Source organism: Salmo trutta, chromosome 18 (assembly GCF_901001165.1).
Source record: "Salmo trutta chromosome 18, fSalTru1.1, whole genome shotgun sequence".
NCBI lineage: Eukaryota > Metazoa > Chordata > Actinopteri > Salmoniformes > Salmonidae > Salmo > Salmo trutta.
The window spans coordinates 14005013-14021970 of record NC_042974.1 but is presented as its reverse complement, the minus strand read 5'-3'; the positions used below and the strand labels follow the sequence as shown (position 1 = coordinate 14021970).

General features: G+C 43.6%; 1 protein-coding gene across 1 annotated transcript in view; it reads right to left on the bottom strand.

The window, feature by feature from the left end:
* Positions 1 to 16958, bottom strand: part of LOC115152867 (protein TANC2-like) — a 411487-nt gene that overhangs the window by 113974 nt on the left and 280555 nt on the right. The window contains exons 8-9 of the mRNA XM_029697757.1: positions 12073 to 12277; positions 7920 to 8168 (exon numbers count right to left, since the gene is read on the bottom strand). Of these exons, the coding sequence (XP_029553617.1) occupies positions 7920 to 8168; positions 12073 to 12277 (454 nt within the window). The remainder of the gene's footprint in view (positions 1 to 7919; positions 8169 to 12072; positions 12278 to 16958) is intronic.

Below are 16958 nucleotides of genomic sequence, written 5' to 3'. Positions count from 1 at the left end.
TATAGACAGAGGTATTATAGACAGAGGTACTATAGATATAGGTACTATAGACAGAGGTATTATAGACAGAAGTCCTATAGACAGAGGTATTATAGACAGAGGTCCTATAGACAGAGGTATTATAGACAGAGGTATTATAGACAGAGGTATTATAGACAGAGGTATTATAGACAGAGGTAGTATAGATATAGGTACTATAGACAGAGGTATTATAGACAGAGGTATTATAGACAGAGGTATTATAGACAGAGGTCCTATAGACAGAGGTATTATAGACAGAGGTATTATAGACAGAGGTATAATAGACAGAGGTATTATAGACAGAGGTCCTATAGACAGAGGTATTATAGACAGAGGTATTATAGACAGAGGTATTATAGACAGAGGTATTATAGACAGAGGTCCTATAGACAGAGGTATTATAGACAGAGGTATTATAGACAGAGGTATTATAGACAGAGGTATTATAGACAGAGGTCCTATAGACAGAGGTATTATAGACAGAGGTATTATAGACAGAGGTACTATAGACAGAGGTATTATAGACAGAGGTATTATAGACAGAGGTATTATAGACAGAGGTATTATAGACAGAGGTACTATAGACAGAGGTATTATAGACAGAGGTCCTATAGACAGAGGTACTATAGACAGAGGTATTATAGACAGAGGTATTATAGACAGAGGTATTATAGACAGAGGTCCTATAGACAGAGGTAGTATAGACAGAGGTCCTATAGACAGAGGTACTATAGACAGAGGTATTATAGACAGAGGTCCTATAGACAGAGGTACTATAGACAGAGGTATTATAGATGACTACGTTTCATTCATGTACATTTTTCAATAAGAAGTTTATGTTAATTTCTGTTCTACTTCCCTTAAAATACTACTGAGATGACTGAAACAGAAAGAAAAGGAATCCTCCTTTAAGATGTTTTATTTCCTCCCTTCACCTCTCTCTCTCCTCCCTCCATTCCTCTCTCTCCACCCCTCTCTCTCCTCTCCCTCCATCCCCCTCTCTCTCCTCTCCCTCATCCCTCTCTCTCCTCTCCCTCATCCCTCTCTCTCCTCCCTCCACCCCTCTCTCTCCTCCCTCCACCCCTCTCTCCTCCCTCCACCCCTCTCTCTCTCCTCCCTCCATCCCTCTCTCTCTCCTCCCTCCATCCCCCTCTCTCTCCTCCCTCCCTCCATCCATCCATCCCTCTCTCTCTCCTCCCTCCATCCATCCCTCTCTCCCTCCTCTCTCCATCCTGCTCACACTATCCCAACAGGCTTCTCTCTCATTAGGTAAAGTATCCCCCTCCCTCTCTCCTCCTTTTCCACCTCCTCCTTTCTTTCCTCTCCCTTCATCTTCTCAGACAGTTCTCTCCTCCTGCACTTCAAATCTCTCTCTCTCTCTCTCTCTCTCTCTCTCTCATGCTCTCTTTCCATCTCTCTCTCTTTCTCTCTGATATAAACTGTTAACACCTGGAGCTTTGATGTTCATCTGCCGTGGTAGACCAGCCAATCCATGGCCTCCTCTTCTTTCACCTTTCTCTCATTCCTGGCAGAGTTCCTCTGTCCAGTCTATGTTCTTTTGCCCATCTTAATCTTTTATTTTTATTGGCCAGTCTGAGATATGGCTTTTTCTTTGCAACTCTGCCTAGAAGGCCAGCATCCCGGAGTCGCCTCTTCACTGTTGACGTTGAGACTGGTGTTTTAAGGTGTACTATTTAGTGAAGCTGCCAGTTGAGGACTTGTGAGGCGTCTGTTTCTCAAACTAGACACTCTAATGTACTTGTCCTCTTGCTCAGTTGTGCACTGGGGCCTCTCACTCCTCTTTCTATTCTGGTTAGAGACAGTTTGCGCTGTTCTGTGAAGGGAGTAGTACACAGCGTTGTACGAGATCTTGAGTTTCTTGGCAATTTCTTGCATGGAATAGCCTTCATTTCCAAGAACAAGAATAGACTGATGAGTTTCAGCAGAAAGGTCTTTGTTTCTGGACATTTTGAGCCTGTAATCGAACCCACAAATGCTGATGCTCCAGATACTCAACTAGTCTAAAGGAGGCCAGTTTTATTGCTTCTTTAATCAGTACAACAGTTTTCAGCTGTGCTAACATAATTGCAAAAGGGTTTTGTAATGATCAATTAGCCTTTTAAAATGATAAACTTGGATTAGCTAACACAACGTGCCATTGGAACACAGGAGTGATGGTTGCTGATAATGGACCTCTGTACACCTATGTAGATATTCCTTAAAAAACAGCCGTTTCCAGCTACAATAATCACGGGGCGGCAGCTAGCCTAGTGGTTAGAGCGTTGGACTAGTAACCGAAAGGTTGCAAGATCAAATCCCAAGCTGGCAAGGTAAACATCTCTCGTTCTGCCCGTGAACAAGGCAGTTAACCCACTGCTCCTAGGCCTTCACTGAAAATAAGAATTTGTTCTTAACTGACTTGCCTAGTTAAATAAAGGTTAAATTAAATATATATTTTTTTTACAACATTAACAATGTCTATACTGTATTTCTGTTCATTTTGATGTTATTTTAATGGACAAAAAAATACATGTGCTTTTCTTAAAAAATTAAGGACATTTCTAATTGACCACAAACTTTTGAGAGGTAGTGTACGTTTCACAATATTTAGATGTAAACCTGACAGCTAGGAAAGAGATACAGTTATGTGTGTTTCCTGTCCTTCATGAGATCACCAAATTAAACACACTAGACATGACTGTCCCTTAAGTGTCCACGGACCATTACTACATTCTCAAAAATAGAAATATTGTTTAATTAAGAAAACTTTTGATGTCCAAGGGTCTCTCTGTGTTCCACAGTTTACATTCCAAACTCGAACACTACAGAGCATAGAGGCAGCGCATTTTATGACCGCCCATAAAACAGCCGACTACCTGCTCTCCCACTCTACGAGAGAGAGCACTCTGTAGAGCGGACCCACTGATCTGGAGAGGACCCAACCTGATCCTTCAGATCGTCACAGGAGAGTTATGACAACCTGAAGGGAAGGCTCGTTAATACAGCTCATCTCCCATGAATGTCTCTGCTCTGAATAGCAAGACAATGATACAGTAAGATCAGTCAGGAATGGCAGCCTGTTATGTAACTGACATTTTTAAGATGCATTTAGCCATACTTTGGAGAATAAGCTATTTGAGGCATGCCATAATTGTCACAATTCGATACGCATATCAATTTTCTACGTAATGTTCCCTTCTCCTCAATGTGTTTTGGCTAAAAGCCTTTGAAGAAAATAACTCTGCACTCTGTTATTTACACACACATGCCAGGGAGATTTCAGAACACTTGATTTTAGACTTGCAGTTTAGACTTGCAGCCTCAACAGAATGTGCAAAATAAACATGTTTTCCCTGGAATCAAACAAATGACGGACACTTCATAAGGTCACAGTCAAGGTTAATCTGTAGGTCAACGTCAAAAGTCAAAGGTTAGGATATATGTATAGGTTATATGTGACTTGTTTCAGGAAACTAGGCGTATGTCGCGGGTCACTACTTTACAGGAGAGCTGTTTGAATGTAAACTTTAAAAAAACATCTAAATAGTTTTTTTGGCAACTGTAAATACGAATAAAATTGTTAAAAAAACAGCATAGTTGGTTAAGCCACAGAAAAAGCCAGCAACCTTCCCGCTACACATGATTGGCTGAGATAATGAGTGGGTGTCACGGATCCCTCCGGAACTTTTATTCGCACACCTGTCCCCTATTCCCACTGACTAGTACTTGTATAAGTGTGCCCTTCGGTTTCCATTGGGCTGTCGATTATTGTTACAATGTCCGTTGTTGTGTGTGAGTACCTGTGCTGTGTGTTTTGGGCTTTCATGCCCTTGTGGACTGCGCAGGTGATTACGGGTCTCGTCCCGTGTGTTAATCATTGTGCGCATTCCTGCGTCTGTCTCCCGAATCATTTATAACAGCGTGACAGTGGGTTGGACATACCGAGAGATGTGTTTGGATTGGTCTGCCATATAGCACACTTCTGTCTATTTGAGCTGGTCAGCTTGTGTAATCCTGTCTAACGCGGCTTTTAAAAAAAATGTATTGTGTATAATTTATTTACAAAAGACTCAACTATGCAAGTATCTATTTCAGAGCACTCTTGTCTGAGGGTGCCAGATGCCAGCTAGCTGACGTTAGATTTCGCTAGTTAAAATCTGTGTGTAACATCTGTGTGATCTGTGTGTAGTAACGTTATCCCAGAATGCCATTTCGCATTGCTAATTATAGCCTAATGTATAGCTAGCTAACTAACTAACTAACATTGAACCTATTCGGTTAACATTAGCTAGCTATGACAATCGATTTGTATTTTGCTAGTACTCTATGGATTGGGATTATGTTGGTTCATTGTTTAGTTAGCTAGCGAGCTGCATGTCTAAACAAAAGACCCAAAGTTAAAGCTTACTGTTAGCTAGCTAGCTAGTTGACCGTAGATGGCTGGCTCGCTAGTTAACATTACGTTTATGATCTGTCTGTAGTAACGTTATCTATGAATGCCATTTTGCATTGCTAGTTATAGCCTAATGTTAGCTAGCTAACTAGCTAACATGGAACCTATTAAATTGGTTTGTATAATGCTAGTACTCTATGGATTAGGATTATGGTTCATTGTTAAAACCTGTTGGGGATAGGGGGCAGTATTTGCACGGCCGGATAAAAAACGTACCCGATTTAATGTGGTTACTACTCCTGCCCAGTAACTAGAATATGCATATAATTGTTTGATTTGGATAGAAAACACCATAACGTTTCTAAAACTGTTTGAATGGTGTCTGTGAGTATAACAGAACTCATATGGCAGTCAAAACCCTGAGACAAATCCTGACAGGAAACTGAAATCTGATGTGTGGATATCACTTCAAACATTTGCCATTGAAACACACAGGGGCTTGTGAATCATTTAGCACTTCCTATGGCTTCCACTAGAAGTCCCCAGTCTTTACAAAATGGTTTGAGTCTCCTATGGTAGTAACTGACCCAAAGAGAGGCTGTGGAACTTGGTCACAGGGGATGGGCCATTACCATTGTGACGTCGGCGCCCATGGGTACTCTCCCTTTTCGAAACGTTTTGAAAAACAATGCAACCGTCCCAATGGAATATTATTGAAGCCCTGGTTGAAAAAGCCCAAAAGATTTATGTTATACAACGTTTGACGTTTCACTTAAATATTTTTTTTTTGCTCATTCCTGACGACAAGTCAGACGCACACGGTACATTTTCACTAGCCTTCGGAGCGCGCTAACACTATTGGGACATAAATTATTAACTTTTTTGAACAAAACTACATTTGTTATGGACCTGGGATTCCTAGAAGTGCCTTCTGATGAAGATAATCAAAGGTAAGGGATTATTTACAATAGTATTTTTGATGGTTGATCGTTCCAAGATGGCTCCTACATTTATAGCCTAGACTTTTTTTCTGGGCATACCACGTCGTTTATTGCAAAGTGTGATTTCCCAGTAAAGTTATTTTTAAATCTGGCAAAGCGATGGCATTCAAGACATGTTAATCTATAAGTCTTTGAATGACAATATTACATTTTAACAATGTTTTCGAATAGTAATTTTGTAAATTGTAGCGCTAATTCACCGGAAGCATTTGAGGGAAAAGATTTTCTGAACGTCATGCGCCGATGTAAAATGCTGTTTTTATATATAAATATGAACTTTATCGAACAAAAAATGCATGTGTTGTGTAACATGATGTCCTAGGAGTGTCATCTGATGAAGGTTCTCAAAGGTTAGTGCTGCATTTAGCTGTGTTTTGGGTATTTGTGATGCATGCTAGTTGCTTTGAAAATGGCTGTGTGATTATTTCTGGCTGGGTACTCTGCTGACATAATCTAATGTTTTGCTTTTGCTGTAAAGCCTTTTTGAAATCGGACAACGTGGTTTGATTCAGGAGAGGTGTATCTATAAAACGGTGTAAAATAGTCATATGTTTGAGAAATTGAAGTTATAGCATTTATGAGGTTTTGCATTTAGCGCGACGCGATTCCACTGGCTGTTGATTAGGGTGGGATGCAAGCGTCCCACTGGCCCAGACAGGTTAAGAAGGCATGTCTAAAAAAAAGACTCCACTTCACCAGGTGATTACATTACCGATCAAGTTAGCCAGGTGTATCTGACCGTGATTATGGCTATCTATTGTATAATAATGCCAAAATATTTGTATCTGGAATTTGTCTTTCAGCATCAGTAAAACTCACCTGACCTCCACCAGTCATTCAAGGAGGACGGTCTAAAGCCTTCCATCAAAAAGAGAGCTGGCCCAAGCAAGCACAGGTTACACCTGAAGCATGAGGACTTGTGGCGAGTGCAGCAAACTTCATCAACAACTACGCAGATGAGCTAAATAACTTCTATGCTCGCTCCGAGGCAAGCAACACTGAAGCATGCATGAGAGCATTAGCTGTTCCGGACGAATGTGTAATAATGCTATCTGTAGCCGACCTTTAAACAGGTCAATATTCACAAGGCCGCAGGGCCAAACGGATTACCAGGACATGTACATGAGCATGAGCTGACAGTTTCAACCTGTCCCTGACCGAGTCTGTAATACCAACATGTTTCATGCAGATCACCATAGTCCCTGTCCCCAAGAACACTAAGGTAACCTGTCTCAATGATTACCGACCCGTAGCACTCACGTCTGTAGCCACGAAGTACTTTGAAAGGCTGGTTATGGGAACACCTATGGCTGGTTAAGGAACACCTATGTGAGAATGCTATTCATTGACTACAGCTCAGCGTTCAACACCATAGTACCCTCAAAGCTCATCACTAAGCTAAGGACCCTGGGACTAAACACCTCCCTCCGCAACTGGATCCTGAACTTCCTGACGGTCCGACCCCAGGAAATAAGGGGAGGTAACAACACATCCGCCACACTAATCCTCAACAAGGGGGCCCCTCAAGGGTGTGTGCTCAGTCCACTCCTGTACTCCCTGTTCACTCATGACTGCATGGCCAGGCCCGACTACAACACCATCATCAAGTTTGCCGATGACACAACAGTGGTAGGTCTGATCACCGACAACGATGAGACAGGCTATAGGGAGGAGGTCAGAGACCTGGCCGTGTGGTGCCAGGACAACAACCTCTTCCTCAACGTGATCGAGGCAAAGAAGATGATTGTGGATTACAGGATAAGGAGGACCGAGCATTCTCATCGATGGGGCTGTAGTGGAGCAGTTTGAGAGCATCAAGTTCCTTGGTGTCCACATCACCAACAAACTATCATGGTCCAAACACACTAAGACAGCCGTGAAGAGGGCACGACAATGCCTATTCCAAAAGATTTGGCATGTGTCCTCAGATCCTCAAAAGGTTTTACAGCTGCACCATAGAGAGCATCCTGACTGGTTGCATCCCTGCCTGGTATGGCAACTGCTCGGCCTCCGACCGTAAGGCACTACAGAGAGTAGTGCATATGGCCCACATCACTGGGGCCAAGCTTCCTGCAATCCAGAACCTCTATATCAGGCGGTGTCAGAGGAAGGCCCTAAAAATTGTCAAAGACTCTAGCCACCCTAGTCATAGACTGTTCTCTCTGCTACCGCATGGCAAGCAGTACCGGAGCACCAAGTCGAGGTCCAAAAGGCTTCTTAACAGCTTCTACCCACAAGCCATAAGACTCCTGAACAGCTAATCAAAGGGCTACCCAGACCCCTCTTTTACGCTGCTGCTACTCTCTATTTTACTGCTCCTGTTCAATTATTTGTTCTATTTTTTACTTAACACTTACTGCTGCTACTCTGTTTATTATCCATGCATTCTCACTTTCTTTTTTTTTCAATCTTACATTTTTTTTTTTACTGCTTATTTTAGTAAGTAGTTTCTTAACACTTTTTTGTAAGCATTTCACCTGTTGTATTCGGCGCATGTGACTCACCTGCGACAGAGTTAGGGCGAGGCATGAGGCACAGAGGGATGGAGTGAGCAGACATGCTGTCCAGGTGTCTCTCTGGGATCTTGTTGAGGCTGTAGGTGGAGGCAGCCATGTTCTCATCCACACGGTACAGGAACGAATCCATACCAGACTTCTGGCTCTGCCACAGCTTCAGGTTACTGCCCCGCGAGAAAACCCCCTCACTGTATTTACCCCCACGCTCAGCGTTCTCAGGGTAGGTAGTCAGGGTGGCTGGAAGGAAGGAAGGAACAACGTGAGTAGAGGAGAGTGGTGTGAGAATGAAGGAAGGGTGAAGGAAGGGTTGCCTTAGCCCAAGATGTACTCTTAAGGAGCCTAACATAGACTGTCTCTGGAAGACAAAACAGACAGACTCCATCTAAACGTGAATCGACTCTCAATTGCGATTCGGGTTCCAGAAACATTTTTAATTTAATTTTAATTTCACCTTTATTTAACCAGGTAGGCCCGTTGAGAACAAGTTCTCATTTACAACTGCGACCTGGCCAAGATAAAGCAAAGCAGTACGAAACAAACAGTTACACATGGAATAAACAAACACACAGTCAATAACACAATAGAACATCTGTATACAGTGTGTGCAAATTAAGTAAGGTGGTAAGGCAATAAATATGCCATAGTGGCCTAGCAATTACAATTTAGCAATTAACACTGGAGTGATAGATGTGCAGATGAGGATGTGCAAGTAGAAGTACTGATGTGCAAAAGAGCAGAAAAAAATAATAATATGGGGATGAGGTAGGTAGTTGGTTGGGCTATTTACAGATGGGCTGTGTACAGCTGCAGCGATCGGTAAGCTGCTCTGACAGCCGATGCTTGAAGTTAGTGAGGGAGATATAAGTCTCCAGCTTCAGTGATTTCTGCAATTGATTCCAGTCATTGGCAGCAGTGAACTGGAAGGAAAGGCAGCCAAAGAAGGTGTTGGCTTTGGGGATGACCAGTGAAATATATCTGCTGGAGCGCGTGCTACGGGTGGGTGTTGCTATGGTGACCAGTGAGCTGAGATAAGGCGGAGCTTTACCTAGCAAAGACTTATCGATGACCTGGAGCCAGTGGGTTTGGAGATGAATATGTAGCGAGGACCAGCCAACGAGAGCATACAGGTCGCAGTGGTGGGTAGTATATGGGGCTTTGGTGACAAAACGGATGGCACTGTGATAGACTGCATCCAATTTGCTGAGTAGAGTGGTGGAGGCTATTTTGTAAATGACATCGCCAAAGTCAAGGATCGGCAGGATAGTCAGTTTTACGAAGGTATGTTTGGCAATATGAGTGAAGGAGGATTTGTTGCGAAATAGGAAGCCGATTCTAGATTTAATTTTGGATTGGAGATGCTTAATATGAGTCTGGAAGGAGAGGTTACAGTCTAGCCAGACACCTAGGTATTTACAGTTGTCCACATATTCTAGTCAGAACCGTCCAGAGTAGTGATGCTAGGCGGGCAGGCGGGTGTGGGCAGCGATCGGTTGAAGAGCATGAATTTAGTTTTACTAGCTTTTAAGAGCAGTTGGAGGCCACGGAAGGAGTGTTGTATGGCATTGAAGCTCGTTTGAAGGTTTGTTAACACAGTGTCCAAAGAAGGGTCAGATGTATACAGAATGGTGTCGTCTGCATAGAGACTGCCAGAGGTCCGGACAACAGGCCCTCCGATTTGACATATTGAACTCTATCTGGGAAGTAGTTGGTGAACCAGGCAAGGCAGTCATTAGAGAAACCAAGGCTGTTAAGTCTGCCGATAAGAATATGGTGATTGACAGAGTCGAAAGCCTTGGCCAGGTCGATGAAGACGGCTGCACAGTACTGTTTTTTATCGATGGTGGTTATGATATCGTTTAGGACCTCGAGCGTGGCTGAGGTGCAACCGTGACCAGCTCGGAAACCGGATTGCATAGCGAAGAATGTACGGTGGGATTCGAGATGGTCGGTGATCTGTTTGTTCACTTGGCTTTTGAAGACTTTAGAAAGGCAGGTGTCGTGTCTTTGGGGTACCATTAAACTGAAGACATGTTTATCAATTAACTCCCTGTAATTATTATCACGCGATTAAACTGATTAATCGTTTAATTGTAATTAACTAGGAGATCGGGGCACCAAGGAAAATATTCAGATTACAAAGTTATAATTTTCCTAATATAACTTTCCTATATTATAATATAGGCCGATTATCTTCTGGTTTAAATGGCGTATTTTACCTCTCGTCCAGTCTCATTCCAAACGTCGTAAATTGTTGTATCTGCACGAACCCAGTCTTTACTAAAATCATCCATACATCAATTGTCTTAAAATCATTTATTTACTACACTAAGTAATTAACAGAAAACATACAAACAGTAATTATCGTCACAAAGGATTGGTATAGTAATGTGCCCTAATGGCTAACAGGCATGGCTGGTCTGTTAGACAATGGGTCATAAACGGTCAGCTGAGGAGGTACACAGAGTTCATTAATATTAACAATTGACAATTGAACGCTCACTCATTCGGGAACAATTGCAATCAATATATATTTACGCTCAGTGTGTCATCGGGATCCTTGTTGAAGAGTTCTGTTCTGTTGGGGAGTTTTGTCCGCGTTCTCTCTCTCTCTCTCTCTCTCGGTTAGAATGGATCTTTCAGAGCGACATTCATTAATGTCGTCATAGAATGGATGTTTCGTTGGTCTTCACGTTCGATGATAGAATTTACTTAGCTGCAGACTAATAATTAATATCAAAGACTTGTTCTTATTCTGTCGGTCTCGATAGTCTAAAAGTTAACCACGTGGTATAGTTCACTTTCAGTAGAGGAATTGGATGGTAAAACCTATTGGCCATGGAGTGGAGGCCTGGTCTAAAGAAATGTAGCTCAGGGTATAGTTTTATAGTGACCCTAGAACAGGCTTGTCAAATGACGCCTGGTCCTGTCTGTGTCCCTGGGGGGCGTGCCGATGGCTGAGTTAAGCTTGGTACAGAAATCCAATTCTATCACATTAACATCAGTACATAGCATCTCAATGTATTACAAATAGCTTTATCCTTATTAATACATTTTATACAACCATTATGATGCAAGTCTCATCGCTGAGGCTATTATATAAACAGTTTTATGGTAATATGGCTATATTGTCTCTTCTGAGTATCACAAAATTGTACCAAGCGGACCAGTTCGTAGCTGGATTCTTCACCAATCTTCCATACCTTCTCCAGAACACACATGTCGCTCGGTTCTCCAATTCTATGAGTTGGAAGAATTTCCTTTGTCTCTCTATGAAACATGTGGTAGGAGATTCTCCTCTTAGAGTTTTTACAACCCTTTCACACAGGGCCTGGGTTGGGGGGAAGGTAGGTTGGGGGATGGTACAAAGGGGGGGAGGTCAACTGTCCTCCCTGTACCCAAAGAGGCCAACGTCATGACACAGGGCAGGATATAGGTCTGTAACATAAAGCCCTTAACTTTCATATTACATCCAAATAATTTCACAAATGCAAAATACACACTTACTGTACTACATTTTAACCGGTTTTATCACAATTTTAGCCGATAGTATATTTCAGTGACAACAAGTTTCTGGTGGCCTTCTTCCATTACACATAGGTGTTCGGAACATGCTACTGTAGATAGCTAATTAACACAGGTCGTCCCTCTGTCTTCCGTCTGTCTTCAGTAAACATGCACTGTAACATGGAGATATGGCCATGTGGGAACACTAACCCTATAAAGGTGTTTTAACGTTTTGTTTTCTAGAAAATTAATACTTGCTAATATGAAAGATAAGGTCCTTATGCTTCCAAAACCGTAATGCAAGTGTTGTATGTTAATGTTCAGACACCTTCGTCCATTATGTGTAATGTAATGGAACTGAGAGTCATGATCAAGGGCTAGAGTTGCCTTTGCTACGATGCTCAATGACCCATGCTCAATGACCCAACAACACAACCAGTCATGTAAATGTCTGTAGTATTCTGCACATGAACAGCTATCCGACTGATATACTGTTCTCTGATATACTGTGTCCTGTTTTCTCTAATGAATAAACAGGGTTTTGTGTTCTGAGTGTGTGCGTGTGTTTTGAGTGTGTATGCGCGTGTGCGTTTCTTACGATGTGCATATGTGTGTGTATATAGTCCATCCCCCTCACCGATGATGCCGCTGTCCCGGCTCTCCAGGGTGGAGGTGGGGCTTGAGACAGATCCGTAGGCGTGGTCCTTGTTATCCTGGTTACCCGTGGGCATGGCACCATCAGCGCCAGGCGCTAGGGTGGAGCAGGGTGAGCCGGCCGGGGGGGAGGCTGTGCTGCTGGTCAGGGTGGAGCATGGACTGAGCCTCTGGTTAGCAGCCAGGCCCTGGAGGAGGAACAAAGAGTCAGATGACAGTACTAGTTACAACACAGCCCAGAACACCAACACAATTGAGGCCACATCAATAGGAAAGGAGGAAGTAGTCACATGTTGAGTCTCCATAGGGTTCTGCGTAGGTTTATCATTGTCAGGAACCAGCAGTACTGAAGCTTCCATTTTATATCTAGCAGCAGAATGATTCCACAGCATTGCTGAGTTAGAGAGAGAGAGCTTTAAACACTTCCTGACCCTGCTATGCCCTGCTCCCATTGGACAGAGCCTGTCACAATGTTGCTGTGGCCCTCCTCCCATTGGATGTTACCTGTTACATTTTACTGTGACCCCCTGCCGTGCCCTTCCCTGATGTCAGCTCAGAGAGGGCACCACAGGGAGAGAAGAATTCTGGCATGGCTAATATACACGCTCGCTCGCTCGCTCACTCACTCACTCACTCACTCACTCACTCACTCACTCACTCACTCACTCACTCACTCAAATAATGACTGTGTTTATGGGGTAAGGTCAAAGGTAGAGGTGCCGCTCAGTTCACTAAGGGGGGTATGAGGGACTTCGAGGTAAAATCCCTTGCCGAAGTGCTTAAAAAAACTGTTTTATTGTGCAAATATCATCCTGTCCTACAGCCTACTGTAAATATCCTACTGTCATCATCCTATTGTCAATATCCTACTGTCATCATCCTATTGTCAATATCCTACTGTCAGTATCCCACTGTCAATATCCTGCCGTAAATATCCTACTGTAAACATTATACTGTCATTATTCTACTGTAAATATACTACTGTCAATATCCTACTGTCAATATCCTATTGTAAATGTACTACTGTAAACATTATACTGTCATTATCCTACTGTCAATATCCCACTGTCAATATCCTACTGTAAATATTCAACTGTAAATGAGTTTGAGTGCCTTTTTATATTTATATTTCTGTTAAATGTACTACATTTTTATTCCAATGAGATTGCAGCATTTCATTATTATGTCACATTGTTGAGAGGTGAACCTGTAGTCAGCATTTCATTATTATGTCACATTGTTGAGAGGTGAACCTGTAGTCAGCATTTCATTATTATGTCACATTGTTGAGAGGTGAACCTGTAGTCAGCATTTCATTATTATGTCACATTGTTGAGAGGTGAACCTGTAGTCAGCATTTCATTATTATGTCACATTGTTGAGAGGTGAACCTGTAGTCAGCATTTCATTATTATGTCACATTGTTGAGAGGTGAACCTGTAGTCAGCATTTCATTATTATGTCACATTGTTGAGAGGTGAACCTGTAGTCAGCATTTCATTATTATGTCACATTGTTGAGAGGTGAACCTGTAGTCAGCATTTCATTATTATGTCACATTGTTGAGAGGTGAACCTGTAGTCAGCATTTCATTATTATGTCACATTGTTGAGAGGTGAACCTGTAGTCAGCATTTCATTATTATGTCACATTGTTGAGAGGTGAACCTGTAGTCAGCATTTCATTATTATGTCACATTGTTGAGAGGTGAACCTGTAGTCAGCATTTCATTATTATGTCACATTGTTGAGAGGTGAACCTGTAGTCAGCATTTCATTATTATGTCACATTGTTGAGGTGAACCTGTAGTCAGCATTTCATTATTATGTCACATTGTTGAGAGGTGAACCTGTAGTCAGCATTTCATTATTATGTCACATTGTTGAGAGGTGAACCTGAAGTCATCATTTCATTATTATGTCACATTGTTGAGAGGTGAACCTGTAGTCAGCATTTCATTATTATGTCACATTGTTGAGAGGTGAACCTGTAGTCAGCATTTCATTATTATGTCACATTGTTGAGAGGTGAACCTGTAGTCAGCATTTCATTATTATGTCACATTGTTGAGAGGTGAACCTGTAGTCAGCATTTCATTATTATGTCACATTGTTGAGAGGTGAACCTGTAGTCAGCATTTCATTATTATGTCACATTGTTGAGAGGTGAACCTGTAGTCAGCATTTCATTATTATGTCACATTGTTGAGAGGTGAACCTGTAGTCAGCATTTCATTATTATGTCACATTGTTGAGAGGTGAACCTGTAGTCAGCATTTCATTATTATGTCACATTGTTGAGAGGTGAACCTGTAGTCAGCATTTCATTATTATGTCACATTGTTGAGAGGTGAACCTGTAGTCAGCATTTCATTATACTGTGTATCATGTGCATTTGACAAATAGACTTGACTTGGCTTCCCCTCACACGCCCTCCCATAGCCTCAACTGTACTTCTGCTTAGCCTCCTTGGTAGCCAGTAACTGAAACACTCAGACCATCCCTGGTCTTCCTGGTCAGAGCTGTAGTGATAGGACAGCAGAGAGCCAGGTCAGTCAGGTTGCATGGTGCCTGTTACGTGTTCCCTCTCATCCCCGTCTCCTCCCCTCCCCCGAGATGGGCTGGGCCTGGGCTGGGGCCAGTACAGTCATGGAGTTGTGCAGACTGCCCAGTGAGAGCTGACCCCTGTACTCAGCGTATGGAAGAGGCCAGTCAACTGGGTAGGTCTGTGAGAGGCTAGCAGAAAACATACACACACAGTAAGCAGCAAAACCTCTATCTGCTGGGCTAGCGCACTCTGGATAAGTCCCAAATGGCACCCTAATCCCTATATAGTGCAATACTTCAAATGTAGTGCACTGCATAGGTAGTGTAGTGCACTGCATTTGGGACGCTTCCTCTGTGTGTTAGTCTGACCATCTGACCTTAAAAAGCACAGTAGAATTGGATTGAACTTTGATCATTGGATCTTTGCCTTGCTAAGGTGGAGAGTTGGAGGAGGGGGAGAAGAGGTAGAGAGGTGAAGAGGTGGGGAGGTGGAGTGATGAGGGGTGGAGAGGTGGAGGGGTGGAGAGGTGGGGAGGTGGAGGGGAGGAGTGACGGAGGGGTGGAGAGGTGGAGGGGTGGGGAGGAGGAGGGGAGGAGAAGTGAAGAGGTGGGGAGGTGGAGGGGAGGAGTGATGGAGGGGTGGAGAGGTGGGGAGGAGGAAGGGAAGAAGTGATGGAGGGGTGGAGAGTTGGGGAGGAGGAAGGGAAGAAGTGATGGAGGGGTGGAGAGTTGGGGAGGAGGAGGGGAGGAGTGATGGAGGGGTGAAAAGGTGGAGGGTGGAGAGGTAGAAGAGGTGGGGAGGTGGAGGGGAGGAGTGATGGAGGGGTTGAGGGGTGGAAGGGTGAAGAGGTGGGGCGGTGGAGGGGAGGAGTAGAGGAGGGGTAGAGCAGTGGTAGGTGGAGGGGTGGTAGGTAGATGGAGGAAAGCGGTGGGGAGGAGAGGTAGAAGAGGTGGGGATGTGGAGGGGAGGAGAGGTAGAAGTGGTGGGGATGTGGAGGGGAGGAGAGGTAGAAGTGGTGGGGATGTGGAGGGGAGGAGAGGTAGAAGTGGTGGGGATGTGGAGGGGAGGAGAGGTAGAAGTGGTGGGGATGTGGAGGGGAGGAGAGGTAGAAGTGGTGGGGATGAGGAGGGGAGGAGAGGTAGAAGGGGGGGGATGGGGAGGGGAGGAGAGGTAGAAGAGGTGGGAATGTGGAGGGGAGGAGAGGTAGAAGAGGTGGGGATGTGGAGGGGAGGAGAGGTAGAAGTGGTGGGGATGTGGAGGGGAGGAGAGGTAGAAGTGGTGGGGATGTGGAGGGGAGGAGAGGTAGAAGGGGGGGATGGGGAGGGGAGGAGAGGTAGAAGAGGTGGGGATGTGGAGGGGAGGAGAGGTAGAAGAGGTGGGGATGTGGAGGGGAGGAGAGGTAGAAGAGGTGGGGATGTGGAGGGGAGGAGAGGTAGAAGAGGTGGGGATGTGGAGGGGAGGAGAGGTAGAAGAGGTGGGGATGTGGAGGGGAGGAGAGGTAGAAGAGGTGGGGATGTGGAGGGAAGGAGAGGGGAGAGGCAATTAATGGCCGTCTTTTTGGAGATAAAGAAAGGTTACCCTCTTCCCTCAGTCAGTAGGCTTTAGCTATCCTGAAGAGATCTCAGCTACTGTAAGAATCTACCTACTGCAGCCCAACTGAAGGTTTATTGTATATTGATTTAAGGGTAATAGAAAAACGTATCATTTCGTATCCTCATATTGCCGCCCTTGAGGGGCTCAATGTCTTTTCATGGATAAAAAACCCAACATTAGCTGTTTTTCCTTACCATATATATATATATATATATATATTGACCCCTGCCATGTGTGCTCCCTCTATAAAGTCACATATTCCCATATTTCCTTACTTTCCTTATATATATATATTTGGTAAGTAAGTCGCTCTGGATAAGAGCATCTGCTAAATGACTTAAATGTAAATGTAATGTAAATGTAAGGAAATGTGACTTTATAGAGGGAGCACAGGGGTCAACGATGAGTCACAGAATGCATCCAAAATGGCACCCTATTCCCTACATTCTTTAATGAACCTCTCTTACATATCTCTCTATACATCCCACCACTACAGCATACCACCACTACAGTATAACACCACTACAGTATAACACCACTACAGCATAACACCACTACAGCATACCACCACTACGGTATAACACCACTACAGTATAACACCACTACAGTATAACACCACTACAGCATAACACAACTACAGTATAACACCACACTATAACACCACTACAGTATAACACCACTACAACATACCACCACTACAGCATACCACCACTACAGCATACCACCACT